At 39.4% G+C, this 24,101-nt stretch overlaps 2 protein-coding genes across 2 annotated transcripts in view; both read left to right on the top strand.

Moving 5' to 3' along the window:
• Positions 1-13,746, top strand: part of LOC130927220 (solute carrier family 12 member 8-like) — a 44,580-nt gene extending 30,834 nt beyond the window's left edge. Inside the window, exons 10-14 of the mRNA XM_057852892.1 lie at positions 6,210-6,759; positions 6,836-6,933; positions 7,008-7,125; positions 13,391-13,451; positions 13,569-13,746. Of these exons, the coding sequence (XP_057708875.1) occupies positions 6,210-6,759; positions 6,836-6,933; positions 7,008-7,125; positions 13,391-13,451; positions 13,569-13,734 (993 nt within the window). The 3' untranslated portion in view covers positions 13,735-13,746. The remainder of the gene's footprint in view (positions 1-6,209; positions 6,760-6,835; positions 6,934-7,007; positions 7,126-13,390; positions 13,452-13,568) is intronic.
• A 4,849-nt stretch (positions 13,747-18,595) lies between these two features.
• Positions 18,596-24,101, top strand: part of LOC130927306 (protein HEG-like) — a 46,222-nt gene continuing 40,716 nt past the window's right edge. Inside the window, exon 1 of the mRNA XM_057853020.1 lies at positions 18,596-19,011. Within this exon, the coding sequence (XP_057709003.1) occupies positions 18,768-19,011 (244 nt within the window). The 5' untranslated portion in view covers positions 18,596-18,767. The remainder of the gene's footprint in view (positions 19,012-24,101) is intronic.

Here is a 24,101-nt window from a genome sequence, read left to right as displayed (position 1 = left end):
TGGAGATTTTAAACTCCTTTAAACCTAAGCTTTCAAAAGCTTCAACAACAACTGAGCTTGAACGGAGGGTTGAACACTAACAGTGTCAAGATGTATATACAGTGCTGCTCAAAAGTTTGTGAACCCCCTCAACATTTTGGAATTTTCTATTATTTCAACCTGATTTCCTAATCAATCAATTCAGTAGTTTTTTTTTGTTTTTTTAACAGTTGTGTTGTCGAGACTAAATTAAAAAGAGTTTTCATCAACTGATGTAGGTGCAAAATTGAACTGTTTGGTCACAACCAAAACCGCCATGTCTGGCGAAAAGTCAACACTGCATACCACCAAAAGAACCTTCTCCCAACAGTGAAGCATGGAGGTGGGAATGTCAAGATCTGGGCTTGCTTTTCATCCTCAGGACCTGGACAACTCCACATAGTCCAGGGAATCATGAATTCTGAGGAATATTGTCAAATCCTAGAACATAACCTGACGCCATCTGTTTTGAAGTTAAAGCTTGGCAGAAGGTGGATCATGCAACATGATAATGATCCAAAGCATTCCAGCAATACAACCAAGGAATGGCTGAAAAAGAAGAAGATTCGTGTTCTGGACTGGCCCAGTCAAAGTCCTGACCTAAATCCCATTGAAATGCTGTGGCGGGACCTGAAGCGAGCAGTTCATGCCAGACGCCCATCAAACCTCTCTCAACTGACTGCGTTCTGCAAGGAAGAATGGGCAAAAATCCCCCAAAGTAGATGTGAGAGGCTGATTAGTCACAACAGAAACCGTTTGGTTGAGGTAATCTCTGCAAAAGGAGGCGCAATATCCTATTAACTGAAGGGGTTCACATACTTTTGCACACATGATATCTGAGTTTTTCTTAAATCAACCACTTTTGTTAAATAAAGAATGACAATATAACTATTTCTTTTGTTTCAGTCCATTATTTGGAATGTCAGTATTGTGGATTTGGGTATAACTTAACATTTAATAAGGTTATTTTAGTTTTTTTTACAAAAAATCTGACCATCGCTGTGGGGTTCACAAACTTTCGAGCAGCACTGTATACAGTGCCTTGCAAAAGTATTCGGCCCCCTTGAATCTTGCAACCTTTCGCCACATTTCAGGCTTCAAACATAAAGATATGAAATTTAATTTTTTTGTCAAGAATCAACAACAAGTGGGACACACTTGTGAAGTGGAACAACATTTATTGGATAATTTAAACTTTTTTAACAAATAAAAAACTGAAAAGTGGGGCGTGCAATATTATTCGGCCCCTTTACTTTCAGTGCAGCAAACTCACTCCAGAAGTTCAGTGAGGATCTCTGAATGATCCAATGTTGTCCTAAATGACCGATGATGATAAATAGAATCCACCTGTGTGTAATCAAGTCTGCGTATAAATGCACCTGCTCTGTGATAGTCTCAGGGTTCTGTTTAAAGTGCAGAGAGCATTATGAAAACCAAGGAACACACCAGGCAGGTCCGAGATACTGTTGTGGAGAAGTTTAAAGCCGGATTTGGATACAAAAAGATTTCCCAAGCTTTAAACATTTCAAGGAGCACTGTGCAAGCCATCATATTGAAATGGAAGGAGCATCAGACCACTGCAAATCTACCAAGACCCGGCCGTCCTGCCAAACTTTCTTCTCAAACAAGGAGAAAACTGATCAGAGATGCAGCCAAGAGGCCCATGATCACTCTGGATGAACTGCAGAGATCTACAGCTGAGGTGGGAGAGTCTGTCCATAGGACAACAATCAGTCGTACACTGCACAAATCTGGCCTTTATGGAAGAGTGGCAAGAAGAAAGCCATTTCTCAAAGATATCCATAAAAAGTCTCGTTTAAAGTTTGCCACAAGCCACCTGGGGGACACACCAAACATGTGGAAGAAGGTGCTCTGGTCAGATGAAACCAAAATTGAACTTTTTGGCCACAATGCAAAACGATATGTTTGGCGTAAAAGCAACACAGCTCATCACCCTGAACACACCATCCCCACTGTCAAACATGGTGGTGGCAGCATCATGGTTTGGGCCTGCTTTTCTTCAGCAGGGACAGGGAAGATGGTTAAAATTGACGGGAAGATAGATGTAGCCAAATACAGGAACATTCTGGAAGAAAACCTGTTGGTATCTGCACAAGACCTGAGACTGGGACGGAGATTTATCTTCCAACAGGACAATGATCCAAAACATAAAGCTAAATCTACAATGGAATGGTTCAAAAATAAGCGTATCCAGGTGTTAGAATGGCCAAGTCAAAGTCCAGACCTGAATCCAATCGAGAATCTGTGGAAAGAGCTGAAGACTGCTGTTCACAAAACCTCTCCATCCAACCTCACTGAGCTCGAGCTGTTTTGCAAGGAAGAATGGGCACGAATGTCAGTCTCTCAATGTGCAAAACTGATAGAAACATATCCCAAGCGACTTGCAGCTGTAATTGGAGCAAAAGGTGGCGCTACAAAGTATTAACGCAAGGGGGCCGAATAATATTGCACGCCCCACTTTTCAGTTTTTTATTTGTTAAAAAAGTTTAAATTATCCAATAAATTTTGTTCCACTTCACGATTGTGTCCCACTTGTTGTTGATTCTTGACAAAAAATTAAAATTTTATATCTTTATGTTTGAAGCCTGAAATGTGGCGAAAGGTTGCAAGGTTCAAGGGGGCCGAATACTTTTGCAAGGCACTGTATATATGTATATATATGTTTTGCCCCTCCTCTCCCAAAAGTCAAACTGTGTCTGCGCTGAATTGCACTGCTGCCTGAGTGCTCCAATGTGTGAAAATCAGTCAATTATGACAAGCTAATGTTGACAACAATTCAGAAAAATATAAGTATAAGCCGGTTACTATGCAAAGGACTGAAAAGATAACCTGGTATTGGGTGAAAGTGTATGAAGAATCTGTATGAATTACCATTAATTTAAGAATATAAAAAATGTCAATTGCATGAAAACTAACACAGACGGAAAAAAGCTGATGGCAGATTTGAAATTTTGACCACAAATTGTATGCAATAAGATCAACAACAACAAAAAAAATCCTCATGTAACAGAAAATGAACAAGGAATTTGTTTGCCGGTGTAACTAATAGTAATATAATCATAATTGTGACCTGAGGTCCACATAAGTGGGCATTACATTTTGGGTCATGTAGGCCAAAATTGTAGGCTACATGACCCAAAATGCCAGGTCTTTATGAGGTATTAAAAAAACAAAACAAAACATAAAATATCAATTTGCAATCAATTGCCCTATAAAGGCTTCAAATAAAATCTATACTTATCTACTATGTGTACAGTCATGGTGCACGTCTGTGAAATCCCCCACCTTAGACTGACACAAGTGTTTCAAGCCTGAATGTATGGGAGGAGTGAAGGAAAAAGGCACTAATTATAGCAAGTGAACTCCACTAAAAAAGTGAGTGGATTGACTGCGTTACAGCAAAGACTCGTTCACTGTGCACACATAAACACAGAGAGTCCTGCTGACATCCTGACCCCATCCACCCCCACTTTTCCTCAGACTGGCAGCAGTGTCTGACCTCTCTCAGTGGGCTGGAATGAGGCCCGAGACATCTTGGCCCAAATCAAAGGTACAGAACAAACGCAGGAAGGGCGACAGGCTGGACTCTGCTCCGCTGTGTGCTCTGGATCTCTGCCAGGTGCACAGCGGCGCTCATGTAGCTGGCCGATAGGACCAAGGAAGGGAAAGTTAACAAGCCATGGCTTCAAACGGTTCAAAACGTTAGGCTGCATTTGGCGAAGAGATTAATATTGTTGATGGATCAGATAGAGGAGAAAAGAATGTTTAGCTGATTGGTTACCGGTCAATTACAGAGCCAGTTAGGTCTATGGAAAATTTGGAGTCTAACAATTTAACATCTTTTTGTTATGTGGGAGGAAGAGTGTCCAGCAGAACACAGAAAGACCCACAGTCCTCAGAGCCTTCCTAACTTCCAAGCTTTTAACCATTTTGAAATAGACTAGAGCAGGGGTGTCAAACTCATCTTTGTCTCTTGCCACATCATAGTAATGGCTCACTCTGGAGGCATTATATTTTGGCCGACTAAGGCTGCCACGATGAATTGACAGCTAACTGAATATCAAGAGAATCAACAATTTTGATAGTGGATTAATTGTTTAGAGACACGTTAACACATGTTAACCTAATTATTGTCAGAACTTTTTTTGAGCTTCTTAATTGCCAATAATCTCCATTTATTTTTCATTTTGACTTATTTAAATTTTTAAACAGGAAGAAAACGGTTAAAATTGTCTTTTTATTTCTTTTTTTTGTCACAAAAGGTAAAGGACAGTAAGTTTTCTCTTTTCATTACTTTTTTAAAATAGATTTTGAATTAAAATAAGTAATAAACATTATTTTATTCTTTTCCCTGTGTTTTTTATGAACAAAACGAAAAACTTGAAAGTCTAACTTTTTTTTTTTTTTTTTAACACAGTATTAACAAATGTTTATTTACGGCGGTGCGATGGTTAGTACGTCTGGCTCACAGTTCTTGAATCAAGGGTTGAATCCTATGCTAAGGCCTTCCTGTGTGGAATTTAGATGTTCTTCCTGTGCTTCCGTGAGTTTTCACTGGGGTCTCCTTCTGCTTTCCACATCCCTAAAACATGCATGGTAGGGTGATTGGACAGTCCAAATTCTCCGTAGGTGTGATTGTGAGTGTAAAATGTTGTTTGCCTATATGTACCCTGTGATTGGCTGGCAACCAGTTAAGGGTGTACCCAGTGCTTAATTTGTAAATCATAAGGTGCTGGAACGCAAAGTACAAATGACAGTGCAGGTATGATGAGACGGGCACAGGTCCCGGAACATACGTCGGAACATACGCAGAAAATGGTTCTGAAAACAACACGCAAATGCCCACTTGCCATGCTGTGGGACTTACAAGCCTCAATTTCAGATAACATTCAAGGTATAAATGTTATGACAGCAATTTACAATTATTTAGGCTATACTCTGCACAGCACAGGCAATTGCCCACATTACCACAGGTGGGACTTACGGTACACAGTCAGCAATTAGTTTCTCAACAGATCTAACTTGAAAATAAATAAATAAATAAAAATCTGGGATTAAAATAAATAACAAAAACCTATTCTTTTGGGAGTTTTACCCCCCGTCTTCTCTGGCCCCAAAGTTCCCACCGCCTTACAAATTATGCAGCCCAAACCCGAATTTCCCATAAGGGTACTGGCCTGTTACTCCGGCTGTTGGTGGTCCACCTTGCTGACTGCTGGCGCTGTAGCTGGCTGCCACTCCAGGTGGCGCTGAACCTGACCAGCTTCTGCCACGGTAGCAGCCTCCTGCCCCAGCATGGCTGGCTGTCCGTGAACCTGGCTAGATGCTGCAGCGCTAGCCTCCTGCTGCACCAGGTCCCACCCGTTAGCATGATCGCTGCAGCTGCCTTCATCGCCGGTTGTTGCTTTTCTGACTCGTTTTGAACCATCTTCCTTCTTTTTGAAAAAAAGACAGTAAATGCAACTGTCTTTTTGGCATGTTGAAATACCATTGGACCTGGCTGGTTGCTCCAAGGTGTTTTTTTTTTTTTTTTTTTTTTTGAATCAGGTGCAGGATATATTGGTCCGGCTTTTCAGTGCATCAACAAATCTCCGACTCTTTCAAATGGCGTTGAATTTTTATAAACAACATGCAATTCTTGGGATTTGTTCTGTAAATGAATATTTGCATATTTTTATTTTATTTTATACATTTAAAAAAAAAAAAAAGTTTTTATATTATTATTTTCTTTTATACACAAGTGGTGCTGGATCTGCCCAAATAAGTGACACAGGTAGGCCAAAATCAAGAGGTGCCGGATCTTTTTCTGGCAGGATCCGGCACAAATTAACCCCTGGGTGTACCCACCTCATGCTCGTAGTTAGTTGGGATTGGCTTCAGCGACCCTTGTGAGGATTAGCAGTGCGGATATTGAATTAATGTTTGTTTACAAATTGAACATGAAATATTCTCGTATTTCTGTAGTACTTTGACTTTTATTGAGTACTACGTAAATCGTATTTAGATCGCATTTTAGCAAAAAATAAACATAAATTCAAGGCACAGGGTATACTTTTATAAGCCACACAAAATGACATGGCGGCCTGGATCTGATTTTGACACCTGTGAAAAAACATCACTGGTGCTATATCCTGGTATGTTGTGACTAACCATATAAAACTGTCCAGCAGAAAGGCCCAAACAAGACTCCTGTTGCTGCCATCTGTCTGACCAGCCTGCTATGCATGGCCTTTGTTTTCATCGGCCAGGTCAATGTACTGGCACCCATCGTGACCATCAACTTCATGCTCACCTATAGCTTTATTGACTACTCCTACTTCTGCGTGTTCATGACATTCCAGTTGAAGGAAAAGGAAAAAACCAACCTAGCTGTAGGAAGTCAGCAAAGATCCACCAGACAGCTTTTAATTGAGACCACTGCTCCCGATTATGGAAGCGGAGGAGAGAGTCCACAGGGGAAAGGTACTTTGATCGAGTTCACCAAGGACATGGATCGGATCTTTCCCTCTTCCTCCAATGGAGTTGCTGGACCTGAAATGGCCTTACAAGGAAGGAGCAGGGGCAAAGAGGCCAAACAAAAGCTGATGGACAGTTTTGGCTTGGACTTGAACAAGAATGCGTTTGAAGATGAGCAAGATCTGCCTCAAGAATTGCCAAAGGTGGGGCAAACGGAAACTTGTCGTGTTGAACAAGATTCATCTTCTAGGCCTTGTAGCTCAGGTGCTCCACGCTGAACAGATAATACAATTTAAAACTCTTTTATTAATACATTGTTTTCATTCTCTTTAACTTTCAGCCATTGGAAGTAAAGCACAACAGCAGAACTTAGAAATCAAAACCCATCCTGACTCAATCTATGCTAAGTTTAGGAACCATTGGATGGCTCTTATCGGTGTAAGTTCTTCGCAGGTTTTGTTGTTCCTATCTGATTTGAATGAGTACAGTTTGTGTCTATTTTTATCTTTCAGGCTTTGAGCTCCCTGTTGATTATGTTTGTTATTCAGTGGGTTTACGCACTAGCAAATATAGTTGTTGCCCTGCTGCTCTTCTTCTACATTGGTAAATCCAGCCCTGGACTACACAAAGGTGACTTCCACACTACACCATTGAAATAACTTACAATTTTACGGGCCGTTTAGATGGTGACACTGCGACATCAACAGTGTTGTTTTTGGCAGCCCTTTTAATTTTTGTCTTAGTCTTTTGGACGATAATACGTATTAGTGTTAGATATAATAGTCATCTCAAAATGTGTTTGTCTTCATCTAGTTTTTGTTAATGAAAACCCAAGCCTAATTTCGTCTAGTTTTAGTCAACATATTCAGTCGAAATATTTTCGTCTGTAAAATTTCTAAAATTTACACCAAAAATAAATAAATTAATAAAGGTCTCCAACTATTTTGAATGAACATTGACAGATGAACACATATTGTAGCGTCTACAAGGACAACACCAACTTGGTGATAATACACACTCAGCAGGAAAACAGAGTCCATTATTTTTAATTAATTATACCCAACTGAACACAACAAACTGTATGTAAAAAAAAAAGTTGTCCGGGAGTTTAAAAGGATGCTCACCATATATATATAAAAAAAAAAGTTAAAAAACAAAAGTTGTGCAAATGCTGCAAGTTACATTTATTGTGTGATGATCACTCAGCGCATACCTTAAAGGCTAAAGCAACATGGTATATTCTCTCCAGCCAAGATAAAACAAATTCTACCTTTTTGCAAGCATGCATGGAGACTGGAGAAGAGACACTGGTGAGTCAGGGAGGGGCGGGAGTGTAACACGTCACATGAGTGACACAACCAGACACTGCTACGATGCAGGGTAACTACTCATGAAAATGTCAGACACTGTGAACATATGACGGAAACTATTGCGCATTTTCGTCATGTTCTCGTCTCATCAGACGAAAACTGGCATTCATCTCTTTATGTTTCAGTCACTCAAAACACGTTTCTAGCCCGTTATCGTCTCATCATTTTCTTAAAAAAAAAAAAAGATTTCGTTGACGAAATATTTTCGTGATTGTCATCGTCGATGAAAACAACACTGGATACCAAGATGCAATGATTGTGTTGCGGAATGGCCTCACCTTTATCCGGTGACAGCAAAAACGGAAGGCGATGATTCACACATTTGATTCCTGTGGAACGATTCGATTGCTGGGATTGCTCCGCAACCGTATGAATGGAACGCTCTCGCTCCGGTGACATCAGCACTCACACACGTTGACTTTGAGCATGCGCAGTCCCTGCTACTAAACATTCAATACAGCAAACATGGCGAAACGTCGGCTTTAATTGACTGTTTTTATAATATTTTTAATTTAAATATACTTTATGTTTTTGGTTTTCTGCCGTTTGAAGCAAAAAAAACAAAAAAAAACAAAGAAACGCCTGGACGCCATTGCTGAGGAGGTTGTTGTCAAGGAAGTGCATCATTGTCTATCACCTTGTAAAACGTCACTGCCCGCTAGGGCCTGGCATGAAAACTACATCATATTCATGCGGAACTGCGGCATCGTTCGAATGGAGACGGAACCATGTAAATGCAAACATGAAATGTGTCGTATTCCCGGAGTGCCACCATGTAAACGGTCCCTAAGTGTCATGTGGGGTTTTCTCTGTATAGGGCACTCAATAAACACATCGGCTAAATGAACATTTGTTCATTCACCCCTCCCAGTCAAAATAGATTGGCTGTCAATGGCATTGAAACAGCAGGTCTTTATGAGACTAAATTTTTTAATTATCAAAAGCACCGTAATTTTCGGACTATAAGCCGCTACTTTTTTCCCTCATATTGACTCCTGCGGCTTATAGTACAGTGCAACTTATTTGTCGATTTCTTTGGGTTAATAGGCAACACTTTATTTGACAGCGGCATCTAACAATTTCATAAGACCCTCATAATTATGACATGACACTATTATGGGCATTAGTGAATGCTTATGACAGATGTCATTTAAGGTCATCCGGAAAATTATGTCACTACCTCCATTTATGTCCAGCTTGGTCTTTTACGTCCATTCAAAAGTGAGACTATTTGCCGGATGACACAAAATGACATCTGTCATAAGCATTCATTAATGCTCATAGCAGTGTCATGCCATAATTATGATGCTCTTATGACAGTCTAATGGCGCCACTGTCAAATTGTTACCAAATACCATAACTAGCAATTAATGAAACAACTGGAACAGTGACTAAAGAAATTAGCACAGAACATGGTGATTTACATCTGTAGCGCTGCAATGCATGCTAGGTGGTATGTTAAATGACAACAGTGTTGACACCAGGTGGCAGCATAGGTTGACTGTCTCCCCCAAGGGAGCAGTGACGCCCAAATGAAGCTTCTTGAAACATTGAAGCTTTGTAGCCAATTGGTTCAAAGCTTCAGGGTGGTTCATTTGATAGTATGACAGTCTTATGATGCCGTTGTCAAATAAAGTGTTCTGGTTAATATCTTTTGGTGTAAATATCCCATAATACAGTGAGGAAAGCTGCGGCTTATAGTCCAATGTGGCTTATCTATAAACAAAATGGCGTTTTCGTGTCAAATTTGGTGGGTGGCGGCTTATAGTCAGGTGCGCCTTATAGTGCAAAAATTATGGTAGTCACTTGCCCTGTTGATGGTTAAATGAGTTCATTACTGACATTTTTTGTTTTTTTAAGTGTTTTGGGGGGCCATAACCAGAATGTATTTCAAGTACAGAGAATACATTAAAATAATATAATAAAATAGTAAATGCTTGTAATAATTTTAAAAACCAAAATAAAAATAATAAAATACATACGATTTTATGTATGATTGAAATTAGCGACTATGGGCATCCATGGTAAAATAAAAATATAAAACATTGAGGTTGCTTTGATCTGGGATGTGGCTAAAGTACGACAACAGGGATTAATATACAGTGCCTTGCAAAAATATTCGGCCCCCTTGAATCTTGCAACCTTACGCCACATTTCAGGCTTCAAACATAAAGATATGAAATTTAATTTTTTTGTCAAGAATCAACAACAAGTGGGACACAATCGTGAAGTGGAACAACATTTATTGGATAATTTAAACTTTTTTAACAAATAAAAAACTGAAAAGTGGGGCGTGCAATATTATTCGGCCCTTTTACTTTCAGTGCAACAAACTCACTCCAGAAGTTCAGTGAGGATCTCTGAATGATCCAATGTTGTCCTAAATGACCGATGATGATAAATAGAATCCACCTATGTGTAATCAAGTCTCCGTATAAATGCACCTGCTCTGTGATAGTCTCATGGTTCTGTTTAGAGTGCAGAGAGCATTATGAAAACCAAGGAACACACCAGGCAGGTCCAAGATACTGTTGTGGAGAAGTTTAAAGCCGGATTTGGATACAAAAAGATTTCCCAAGCTTTAAAACTCTCAAGGAGCACTGTGCAAGCCATCATATTGAAATGGAAGGAGCATCAGACCACTGCAAATCTACCAAGACCCGGCCGTCCTTCCAAAATTTCTTCTCAAACAAAGAGAAAACTGATCAGAGATGCAGCCAAGAGGCCCATGATCACTCTGGATAAACTGCAGAGATCTACAGCTGAGGTGGGAGAGTCTGTCCATAGGACAACAATCAGTTGTACACTGCACAAATCTGGCCTTTATGGAAGAGTGGCAAGAAGAAAGCCATTTCTCAAAGATATCCATAAAAAGTCTCGTTTAAAGTTTGCCACAAGCCACCTGGGAGACACACCAAACATGTGGAAGAAGGTGCTCTGGTCAGATGAAACCAAAATTGAACTTTTTGGCCACAATGCAAAACGATATGTTTGGCGTAAAAGCAACACAGCTCATCACCCTGAACACACCATCCCCACTGTCAAACGTGGTGGTGGCAGCATCATGGTTTGGGCCTGCTTTTCTTCAGCAGGGACAAGGAAGATGGTTAAAATTGACGGGAAGATGGATGCAGCCAAATACAGGAACATTCTGGAAGAAAACCTGTTGGTATCTGCACAAGACCTGAGACTGGGACGGAGATTTATCTTCCAACAGGACATTGATCCAAAACATAAAGCCAAATCTACAATGGAATGGTTCAAAAATAAACGTATCCAGGTGTTAGAATGGCCAAGTCAAAGTCCAGACCTGAATCCAATCGAGAATCTGTGGAACGAGCTGAAGACTGCTGTTCACAAACACTCTCCATCCAACCTCACTGAGCTCGAGCTGTTTTGCAAGGAAGAATGGGCAAGAATGTCAGTCTCTCAATCTGCAAAACTGATAGAAACATACCCCAAGCGACTTGCAGCTGTAATTGGAGCAAAAGGTGGCGCTACAAAGTATTAACGCAAGGGGGCCGAATAATATTGCACGCCCCACTTTTCAGTTTTTTATTTGTTAAAAAAGTTTAAATTATCCAATAAATTTTGTTCCACTTCACGATTGTGTCCCACTTGTTGTTGATTCTTGACAAAAAAATTGAAATTTTATATCTTTATGTTTGAAGCCTGAAATGTGGCAAAAGGTTGCAAGGTTCAAGGGGGCCGAATACTTTTGCAAGGCACTGTATATTTACCTCCGCCAGTCAATGACACCTACGGAAAGTTGAGGTTAAGTATTTGGTTGCGTATGTCTGTATGTTTGTCTTCAAGATACCTCAATAACTTATAAAGGGATTGTTATCAAACTTGCAGGATATGTTTGTAATGTTAAATGGAAGGGGTGATTAAATTTGGGGGGGTAATGAGGTCAAAAGTCACAGAGTTTAGAAAATGAATTTTGCCATAACCTAACAACAGATTAGCTATTTGACTCAAATTTGCGGCTAGTTGATATGATGAGAAGCGAAAGAGTGATGACAGGTAAGGCAAAAAAAGAGGTCATAATTTTATACGAGATATTATGTAGCCTACATGACCAGAAATGTTATATCCACATACTGTGTATGGCCACCAGGTCTTGATGAGTTTGTCTGTTTTTTTTTTTAAATGACCAAAAACAGTACAATTTTTTTAAATGTTCAAATTAGTACTACTTCTTTTATATTCCTCCAAGGGCTAACAACTTACATGTGTCATGAGGCATTTATTATTCGTGAAGAAATTAAACATGGTTCTCTCTTACATTGCTCAAAAGTTTTTTTGCAGTTGCAAGTTTTAAAAAGCAAATATATTGTAAAATGTGATATGCCGTGAAGCAATATTAAATAAGGATCAAGCCATTTAACAGATTTCATGAACCACACATCATCCGATCTCAGGCTAACAAAAGAAAGGCCTCTAACGATCGGACACATTCCAGTTTGGTGACCGTATTCCGTACTGTAATATGAACTGATATTATAATCAGGCACGGTGCTTGTAGTTTTTCTCAGTCTGGCAGCTGTCAAGGCTCAATTTTCCATGAACGGCGGCTGTAGGGTCCTTTGAGTCTCACATCACATCTGATCGTGCATCAGATGCACATATATCAGCTATTCCAAGTGTTTCGTGGTTGAGCAAATGCTGCTGTGCCATTAAGTTATCAGGAATGTTTCCAGAATACAGTGTATCACAAAAAGTGAGTACACCCCTCGCATTTCTGCAGATATTTAAGCATATCTTTTCATGGGACAACACTGACAAAATGACACTTTGACACAATGAAAAGTAGTTTGTGTGCAGCTTATATAGGGTATAGGGTTAATTTATTTTCCCCTCAAAATAACTAAAAAATAGCCATTAATATCTAAACCCCTGGCAACAAAAGTGAGTACACCCCTTAGAAACTACGTACATCCCTAAATGTCCAAATTGAGTACTGCTTGTCATTTTCCCTCCAAGATGTCATGTGACTCGTTACAGGAGTGCTTTCAGCATTGCTGCAGAGATTGAAGAGGTGGGGGGTCAGCCTGTTAGTGCTCAGACCATACGCCGCACTCTACATCAAATTGGTCTGCCTGGCTGTCACCCCAGGAGGAAGCCTCTTCTGAAGACGGTACACAAGAAAGCCCACAAACAGTTTGCTGAAGACATGTCAACAAAGCACATGGATTACTGGAACCATGTCCTATGGTCTGATGAGTTGGGCGTTCCACCTCTTCAATCTCTGCAGCAATGCTGATAACACTCACTTTTGTTGCCAGGGGTTTAGATATTAATGTCTATATTTTGAGTGATTTTGAAAGGAAAATAAGTTAACCCTATTATATAAACTGCACACAGACTACTTTTCATTGTGTCAAATTGTCATTATTTCCGTGTTGTCCCATGAAAAGATATACTTAAATATTTGCAGAAATGCGAGGGGTCCATTCACTTTTGTGATACACTGTATTTGTATTTTATCTGACACAAGATATTCTTGTAACTAATATTTTCAGGTGTTGCGGCTCGATTCAGTTTTATCGCATGGCTCAAATCAACGTCAAACAGCGTTTGCAGGTACCGCTTGAATGTATTTACACTGAATGTGACTTCAGATATTGCTTCAGTAATGCTTTAATAGCATACCGAAATTTAAATTTGAACATGGATGACACATTCTTGCCTTGGTGCCAGGAGGAGCGCTCCAAGAGATGAAATCGTAGTGACACTGCCTCTGTCGGTGGTTGGTCTTAAAACTAAGCAGCTGACGGAGGAAAATGCCGACTTTGCATCTCGCAACCGCTACCATCAGTCCTCGTTCATCAAGAGGGATGAGGTGGTACGACAGTCACATGAGTAACTTAAGCTAAACACCATCTCTATCAATGTACATTATTGCCTGCTATTTTGTATTGTACAAAATCTGTGTGTATGTTCTTTGTATCAGTATATGAGAGAGTGAATGATTATATTAAAAGTTGATTCAGACTACCTCGTGATTAATGTGAATCTTGGAATATTTGACTGCATATGTTGACAATTCATAACTAGTTTTCACCTTTCAACACAGTTTAGAAAAGAAACAGAGAAACTGCAACATATTACAGCAATTCCCAGATACCATAAAATATGTCCCCTCTGCTCTGAGACTGTTTTAATGCTATCACTCACTGTTTTGAGTGCTTCAGCTACTCTAATATTGATAAAACTATACAGTATATTATGAATTTTGCATATAAATAGGTCCAGAAATGTAATGAATTCAGCAAAGAGGACCACTGAGAAATGTGAATTTAAATGAATAAATACTTTATGTTACAACTAGTTGCTGAGCATAGCACAGTGTTGGGATGTCATACGCAAACGAATTTGTCAGGAGAAAAGTCTTTTGATCTAGAGCAAAGATGCACAACTCATCTGTGTTGTCGGACATGTTGTAGTTATGTTATGTTAGTTATGTTGTAGTTATTGTCCTTTAGTGGGCCATTGTGTCAATCAATTGCAAGGGCGTAGGTTTGGTCGCAACAATGGTAGGGACGATATAACAGCATAACCTGCATGTACACTTTTTGCTGGGGACGGGACATTAATAGTACCAAACAGTTTGCGTGAACGGGTGTCTGGGCTACATTTTTCACAGATATGAACCTAATCTGTTGATAGGCTGCTAAATGATCAATGCAAAGCAAATCTATTCACTTATTCTAACTTTAATGTGTATTAGTTCAGGTGATACACCGTTCGATTCAAACCTATGTTTTCAAAAACTACTAATGAAACATTTTGAAAACTTGCAGAACAAATTTCGGGATTTTATTAGGAAATTCAAATTGCAATATTTGAACATAAATTATAATGACATACACAAAAAATACAAACTTGTTAGTAATCTATCCAGGAATACTAAAAAACACAAACATTTGTCTTAAGACCACTCAGTTAAAATGCTATTTTCATTGGAGAAAGTCATTTTTCAAAATGGGGAATTCCCCCTTGCTTCGTGTAAAGGAAATTACAGTGGTTGTTTATTAGTTGTCTCTTTCATCTTCTTCTCCCTTATTTTTATCTCTAAATGCATCGGTGGTTTGAGCAATTATGGAAAAAAATCTAAGTGGGAATTAATTTAACTTTTTACCTCGATTATGATTAATGTTTGATTATCTAAAAAAATGTCTGCATAAGCTGCAAATGAAAATATTTTTAAATAAGTAATGTAGAAAATACATTTTAATTAATAAATACATGCACTAATAGGTATTTGGTTTCAAAAGTGTAAACTAAGTGTAAACTTCTTTCCTTCTAAACTAGGCTGTTTACAGGAAGAAAAGCAACACCATTTTGACTGTCAACACTTTCCTGCAAAACGCAGACTGGGACCGCTCTCTCTCAAAGCAGCCTCTTGCTCTCGTTTTTTCGGTTTTACACTTTCCAGCACAGTTCACTAAATTTCTCACAGTTTCATTAACGTTAACAGTAGAAAACACATACAGGAGGACTCTTCTCTCTAAGCCAGTGGTCTCCAACCGCTGGGCCGCGGCGGTCTACTACAACTAGATAGAATGTCTACATAGAAATCCATTGGACTGCTAGCAGTACATCTTGTTTTTTATATCTATGTGCGCTTGTCCTCAATAGTAACGTATGACATAGGCTGTAGGGCGGGCGCATCACATTTGATCCCGGAAATAATTAGCCCCCACACTAGCGAAGATGACTGAAAAACAGACGTCTTTGGACAGATTTTTTACGGGTAAAAGGGCACCTGATGAGCCAGAAGATGAGCCTACAACCTCAAAACAAAATTTTCTTTTAGCAGACAGTACCAAGAATCCTACCTAAAATATGGGTTTGTCGCAACAGTTGACTGTCAGGCGCCAAGTCCGCTCTGCATAATATGCGGCCCACAAACTGCGGAGTAGATTCGTGACCCGTTTGTGAATAAACCGAGTGATTCGAGCATGTCTGTGCAACAGGAGGATCAGCTTGTAGAGATCGCAAATGACGGCGACCTTATACATACATTTGAGACAACAACTCTACCGAGGTTCTGGATTAAAGTCATTCCGGAATATCCTGACATCACTACAAGAGCATTGAAAACCGTGCTACAGTTTCCAACATCGTATCTTTGTGAAGCGGGCTTCGATGCAATGACGGCAACCAAGACAAAGTTACGGAACAGGCTGGACAAAAGGAACACAGTACGTGTCTCACTGTCTCTCATCACACCTAGACCATCTCGTCTCAACGAAACAAGCTCAGGCCTCCCACTGATTCGGCGGGTGAGTTATATTTCCCCTGCACTTAACATTTGTTTGCAGCCCCGTCGTGTTATTTAATATTTGCTGTATTTTTCTGCCGCACATTGCCGGTCCGTGAAAAAAAAAGACCTAAATCACACCGGTCCGTGGTGCAAAAAAGGTTGGGGACCCCTGCTCTAAGCAGCTTCCTACTCGAGTTTTGCATTCAGGACGACACTTCTAAGCAGTTTCCTACTTGAGTTTTGCAGGTTAGCAAGTTCACAGAGTTTAATGTTATGCTAACTCCGATGCAGGATAGACTTTCAGTAATATCCCTCCAATTCAAAGAGGGGGGAGGAGGCGACATGTCATCAAAATGTAATTCTGTTGGGGCTTTGTTAGTGTGCGTGTGTGTGTGCGGGGGGGGGGGGGGGGGGGGCAGTCCTCAGCCAATCAAAACATGCATTTGAGGAAAAAAATGGACTGGCACATTAAGCAAGTGAAAAGGGTTAATTGTAAGTCTGAACATAATGAAAATAATTCACCTAATAATGGTAGGGTAAATTCTATCCTTGCAACATATGGCAAGACATTCTAACTTACCTATTTAACTGAACTCATATCATGCGAATATGGTTGCTTAAAAGTTGGTGGGGACAATTTGAGCATCCTGAAAAGTTGGTCGTGTTATGTCCCTACCGTCCGTCCCTATGCAAACATACGTTCTTGGAGCCAACCCATATTAACATTTAACTAATTTGGTTGCCATTGATGGCATTACATGTCCAATTAATTTTGACTGAAAAAAATACTTGTATCGGTATGGATAAGACACAAAGATGACATCGGTATTGGTACTAAGAGTATTAAGAAATAACGTGCCTTAGCAATTTTGACTTATCGAGATGCAGTTTCCAACTTCTGGTTGCCCTACCCAAGGAAAGAAAAAGGCAGCAATTATCGCTCTTTCCAAGATGATGTTAGTCATCAAACCGTGTGGCATCCAATCATATTTCTGCTGTGAATTTCAATTAGTTTATCACTCTCTAAAGTCTAGACCATACGCGGAGATTAAGAGGGGCCGGGAGGTAAGCGAAGGTGGCCGAAATATGTCATTTCATGTCATTGACTTTCCGATACAGTGTATATGAATTTAAAATTAAGACTTTGTCGGTAAAATTTTGTCTATGAAAGTTGTAAACCAATAAAACAAACAAAAACAATGAATGAAATGAACAAACATAATATTTTTATAATTGTCAAAATAATTTTTCGAACTGATCATGTGACTAGCACCTTAGAGACTGTCATTTGCTTTACCTAGCCAAACCTACCTGAGCACAGAAGAGGCAAAATCGATAATGACGTAATTTTTTCTAACCTAAGCTTTAAAAAGTGACAACAACTACTGAGTGAGAACCAAGGATTGAAGATATGGACCATGAAACGTTGGAGAGCACCGCCAAAATGGTGAGCAGAGTTTCAGTTTCCCCCATTAAAGATGCTAATTGTACAACAGAACCATCAATGAGCGTACCCTATTCAATAGACCCCGATGTTGGCCAAAAGCATAGCTGTCCTAAGCAACCTAAGAATTGCCCTAAAAAATGATAGGAAACAAAAAATGTTTATTTTCAACATATTATTAAAAAAAATTCTGCCTGAAATATTCAGTGAAAAAGGATGCCATCTCCTGTTTTGCTTGCTGCGATTTTCAAACTGACCATGGTGAGGATTTATTTCTCAAGGGTGTGAATGACTGGAAAAAAAATTGGCAGTAAATTGGATTTCTGCGTGGAAAGAAAAGTCGGTGTCTACTTCTCCACTAGGTAAGACAAAAAAACGTGTGCACTCACACATGAATGCACGCACCCCCCCCCCCCCCCCCCACACACACACACACAGCTGGTATGCCTGTATTTACGAGCATGGGCTAAGCTACTAACCGAGCATATATCTTATAAATTAATTTTATTGCTGTCACTGCGTTTCGGGGTCATCAACATGTTTTGACACCCCCCCCCCCGCCACAAAAGTCAAACTCCGCCTATGGTCTATCCATTTGTTGTGGGAGGGTGACTGCAAACCCCCCCCCCCCCCCCCCACTTCAAATGGATTTAACGTCTAGCGCCGTCAATGGCAGACAATGAGTTAAGTAGTGTCTGACCAAGCCATGCTGAGTTGCTGACAATTACTTTTTATTAAAGTGAGATGCAGTAATTTAATATAAAAAGGGAAAAAAATGTTTATTCTCTCCAAAAACGTGGAATCAGCATCGGTCGATACCAAACTGCCAGGTATTGGGAGCCTCCAAGAAATGATAGTGCAACTCTGGAAAAAATACAGTATTAGTTATGTTAAAACGAAGTTAATTTTAAATTGAATGTGTTAATGGTGCTGTCTACAGTTTTAGTGCGTGCGTGCGCGCGTGGGCAAAGGAGGAGGAGCCCCGCTCCAGCACACTGATAACAGGCTGTTGTTTGCCGCCTCGCCTCGGTCATCTTCCTTTCACCCCCGATAACGACCGGACGTAACGCGGATCTCTTCAACGAGCTACGGGAGTTCCTAAGAAGCCCCCCTCCATGCTGTCCCCGGGAGACCCGCCGGTGTTAACTCGACTTTCCCCGACCACCGCGCTGGATTCTTGGAAACCATGAAAACGTGGTCGCGGGAGCCCGTCCTCGGCGTGTTCCTGTTAGTTTTCACGCTTACTCCATCGTGGTGGCCCCTCGGGGCTGGGACTCCTATAAACAGCAACACGGATGCAGGGACGACCGCCATTTACTTTTCTTTGAGAAGTACCGGTGAAGTGAACAACACGGAGTACGAGTCGACTTCCACTTCATCTCCCCCAAGTGAGAGTTCACCCCCATCCCTGCTGCTCGCGCACTTTGCGGGTAAGATGCGCGTTTCTGCGGCCTACGTGACAAGTGCTCTATGAGTAATAAAAGCCTCAGACTGTTCAGAGTACATATACTATAGGCCTGTATGAATGAAACTTGTCTTTTTATGTTTTCATTGCTTGGTATATGAGTGATTGATTCTCAGTTTTTATTCCAAGTTCAGCCATAATGAGCAACTATTTTGGCAACGGTACCATAATTGGCCTAGAACCTAGGCCAGGGGTCGGCAACCCAAAATGTTGAAAGAGCCAATTTGGAGACCCCCCCCCCCCCCCCCCCCCCCCCAAAAATGAAAGCCGTACATAAGCCTTAAAATGAAGGCAACACATGCTTTATGTATCTACATTAGCTGTATTAGCATACTATCAAAATGACTAAATTGGCTACAAATACAGCCTTCATGATTACCGTATTTTCTGAGCAATAAGGCGCAGCTGAAAGCCTTCAATTTTCTTTAGGGCTGTCAAACGATTAAAATTTTTAATCGAGTTAATTACAGCTTAAAAATTAAATAATCGTAATTAATCGCAATTCAAACCATCCATAAAATTTGCCATATTTTTCTGTAAATTATTGTTGGAATGAAAAGATAAGACACAAGACGGATATATACATTCAACATACAGTACATAAGTACTGTATTTGTTCATTATAACAATTAATCAAGATGGCATTAACATTATTTGACATTCTCTTAAAGCGATCCATGGATAGAAAAACTTGTAGTTCTTAAGAGATAAATGTTAGTACAAGTTATAGAAATTTTATATTAAAACCCCTCTTAATGTTTTCGTTTTATTAAAATTTGTAAAATTTTCAATCAAAAGTTGCTCGCAATTGTTGATGTCATTACCATGCTCACTCCCCAAACCCATAAAATCATTTGGACCCAAGCGCCAGCAGAGGGCGCCAAATAACAAAAAACAAGTAACAAGTAACAAGCGGACATTACACTTCTGTCATTTTAATCTGAGCGGGGCATGTGCGTTAATTGCATCAAATATTTTAAAGTGATTAATTTAAAAATTTAATTACCGCCCGTTAACGCGATAATTTTGACAGCCTTAATTTTCTTAAAAGCCGACAGGGTGCCTTATAAATGGATCAATATTAGTTAATCTTGGCATAACATTCTGTTTAGCTCAGCTCCATCTTGTGTTTGAATAATGCAACGCCAACCAGTACTACTGCTACTGCTGCACCTTATAATGCAGTGTGCCCTATACATGAAAATAGTTTTACAATTGGCCACTCATTGAAGGTGCACCTTATACTCCGATGCTTTATAGCAGGGGTGTCCAAACTTTTTGCAATGGGGGCCAGATTTGGTGTGGTTAAAATGTGGGGGGCCAACCTTGGCTGACGTCCTTTACTTAGAACAATATATTTAAGCAAATTTTAGCAAGCCATTCTGTGTTTCTTTTTTTTTAATTATTACATTTCAACAAACTCGCAACTAGCATTTGTGGTGTTCTCTCTCGATTCTCGGGCTCTTGCGAAATACTGCTGCTCTGAAATTAAACTAGCTTCAAGTTGCTTTCTCGCTGCGTGTCTTCCCTGTAATCTTGTCGTACATGTCAGCCTGTCTTGTTTGGTAATATTGCCTCACATTCTTTAAAAACAGCTACTGTCTTTTTGCAAATGAGGCAGACACAGTTGTTGTGTATTCTAGTGAAGAAATAGTCCAATTTCCACCTATCCTTGAAGCGTCGGCTGTCACAGTTAACTTTCTTTTTTGTGTTGATTGTCGCCATTTTAGAAAATTGGGAGTAAAGGGTCACACGGGGTAATGTTGCTTAGAGTGCTCCTGCCTTCTAGTGGATAAATGAGGAGCAGCATTTGTGTGTAAGCTACTTCATATGCTAGTAGTAGTACTGCTGACCAATTTATTAAAGTCTGTGCGGGCCAGACGTTATTGATTTTATGACAGAGGCTGGGGGCCGGATGAAATTTGACCAGGGGCCGCATTTGGCCCCCGGGCCGGACTTTGGACATGTCTGCTTTATAGCGTGGAAAATACGATAAATGTTTATTTTTGTGTCATGTTTTTCCTACTACACAAATCATATTAAAACTAAAAATATATTTCCCTCCCCCATCTTTTTCCATTTTCAAACATTTTTGAAAAAGCTCCAGGGAGCCACTACAGCTGCGTTAAAGAGCCGCATGTGGCTCTAGAGCCGCGGGCTGCTGACCGCCGGCCTAAGTGCTGACTAAAAAAGTGGTTATGTTTTGAGTCATTTTAAGTCCACTTAAAAAAATAGAATAGTAACTGTTTGAATATTAAAACTAGTTTTGTGTGGTATTGGCCGATACCGATAGTGTGCCGATTCCTTTATTTATTTATTATTTTTTAAAAATAAATTAAGGCTGAAGCTGTCCATTATTTTAGTAGTCAATTAATTTATCAACGAGTTGGTTCGAAAAAGCGAGTCATTGGATTAGGAACATTTAATGTGTTGCAGAATAAATTTTAGGAGATGCAAAAAAGGAGCTTGTTAAGACCGCACTTTCAAAGGAGCATTAAATGCGTATACAAAATAAAATTCCCGAGTGTTTCTTTAAACTATTCAGAATTGCACTTTCATTTAAAAATAAATTAAAATACCTGAGCTAAGCCTCAAACGGTATAAAAAATAAATAAATAAATAAATGAGGATCTAAATACAACAAGAGAGCAAATGGCTAACTTGCATAGAAAAAGACAAAAAGCTGTTTTTTTAAATTACAATGCTCTCAACAAATCGTTCAAACACATATTCCCACAAAAAACTGCTAAATATACCTATAAACTAAATTACAAATGCATAAATAAACATATTAGCTCAAACAAAAACTTATTATATGTTGGTCTTAACAGGGACCAGCTGGATTCAGCCCTGTTAAATGAGTTATGTAATATTCGATGTTGCCACTAGAGGGCAGTATATCCACCCAAATCACTAAAACTAATTGCAAACACAAAACAAACCATTACAACACCACTCTAATTTAACAAATACTCGAAGCAGCAAAAGCTTTGTTCTAATTAAATTACTCAAGTTCATCGATTAATCGTTGCAGCACTATTATGAATAATTTATTTTCTTTTAATACTAAATTACTGCATACTCACTTGACTGTGAAGTAATTGTCATCATGGCTTGATCAGAAGCTGCTCAACTCATTGTCTGCCATTGACTTTGCTAGATGTACCAATCTAGTTGAAGTGAGAGGGTTGGCAGAAAATAAGCAAATGGTCGGTGTGCATAGCTTGTGGCCATCTTGGGTGGGGTGACCAGCAGTTGCAAACTAGATCTCAAAAAGTACATATTGCACAGCATCGGCACGTTATTTCTTCGTACTCTCTGATACCGATGACGTCATTTTAGTGCCGTACTGCCATAGTGGTACTGATCATAACTGTGTTAAAAATCAGTAATTAACCAATTACTCACAGTAAAAGCTGTACTTCAATATTTTTTCCAACAGCAAAATGTTAAATTTTATTTGTGAATGTGTTGTACTTTAAAGTTAAATACGACTGAAATATGCAAGCTAAAGTCTAAATTCTAATTTTGGTTGTATTGCCTGTTTTAACTGTATGACACTAGTTGCATAAAGTTAGACTGCTGCTGTAATCGATTCTTCACAGCACATAGATATATTAGAGATCGACCCATAGGGGTTTTCAGGACCGATACCAATTATTGGTAGTTAGAGGGGCCGATAACCGATTTTTGGAGCCAATGTTCATTTGCAGTGAAAGTGTGAAAATTGGCGTAAAAAATGAATAATGCAAACACTGAACTTAATTCAAATGCCTAAATCATGTTTATTAAATCACACAAATAGAAAATAATAGCTCCAGAAGTGCTTGAAGCACAATACAAGAGTAACTCCATTTGCCAATTTAGGCATGTGCCGATAATCGGTTTCAAGGTATACCGTGGTATGGAAACATCACAGTTTCAAAACCTCAATTTTTTTCTGTCATACCGTCCCAAAGGTATTAGCTGTTTTATGTACCATAAATGAAGAGAGAGATCCCTCGCTTGCAGCTTCAAAGCTCAACCCTCCCCCACCGGTTGTTGCTCAATGTCAGTGAGTCAGCTGTGCTACACGATGGCTGAAACTCCGGAACTTTTTCCCCCCATTGAAGAAAACGAAATTGCTAGTATAGGAATACTTCGGTTACAGAAAAATTACAGATGGCTGCAGATTAGAGGAGGAGGGCCAACCAACATGTAATACATGTTTGCGGAGGGTGGCTGCCGAGGAGGCAATACCTCCAATATGATGTCGCATTTATACAAAAGTAATGTTAGTAAACACTGTCATGAACGTTTCCCACCAGCTATGAGAGTTAACTCCAGCATGTTTAGTGTGTCTAGCTGTGGTAAAACATGTGTTTTTTTCTCTCCGGCAACTGTCTTTGTTGAGAAAGAGAGTGTGTGTATAATGTAAACATGATACGAGTCATACACATGTGCTTTTTATGGAAAATAATTCAATTATTTTTGTTCTGATGGCAATAACGTTAAGCTGTGGCTGTGGGTTTACGCTCACCTAAAGGATTGCATTTATTTCAATTTTATTTAGAATTTTTATTATTTTTTGTTATTTGTTTTATTTATTTTAACTTCACATTATACTTATGTTTCAATTTGCTAGTATGTTCTGAAAAATGAATATCCTGTTCAACCGTGTAACCCAGAGTAACTCAAAAGTAACTCATATTTGAGGTGTAATTGCGATACTATGAAACCGAATATTTTTGCTTACGGTTATCATACCGTCAGAATCTCATAGCGGCACATTCCTAATTTACCATTACCATTTAACCAATCAGAGAAGGGGATGAATACTAGTGCAGGAGACATCAGGCAGGAGAGAGAGGCGCGGCTGCATCTGAGCCAAAATAACCCGGTTTTAAATAGATTTTTAAAATTTAGGCCGGTCGGATTAAAAAAAAAAAAAAAAGGCCGATACCGATACATGTCAAATTTCCAAATATTCGAGTCAATAATAAAATTGTGGACCAATAAAAGAAATATTGTTGCAACAAAATATAAATGGAAGTAATACTGTAGGATTATAGTATT

Source organism: Corythoichthys intestinalis, chromosome 12 (genome assembly GCF_030265065.1).
Source record: "Corythoichthys intestinalis isolate RoL2023-P3 chromosome 12, ASM3026506v1, whole genome shotgun sequence".
Classification (NCBI taxonomy): domain Eukaryota; kingdom Metazoa; phylum Chordata; class Actinopteri; order Syngnathiformes; family Syngnathidae; genus Corythoichthys; species Corythoichthys intestinalis.
This window is presented reverse-complemented; position numbering and strand designations above follow the sequence as displayed.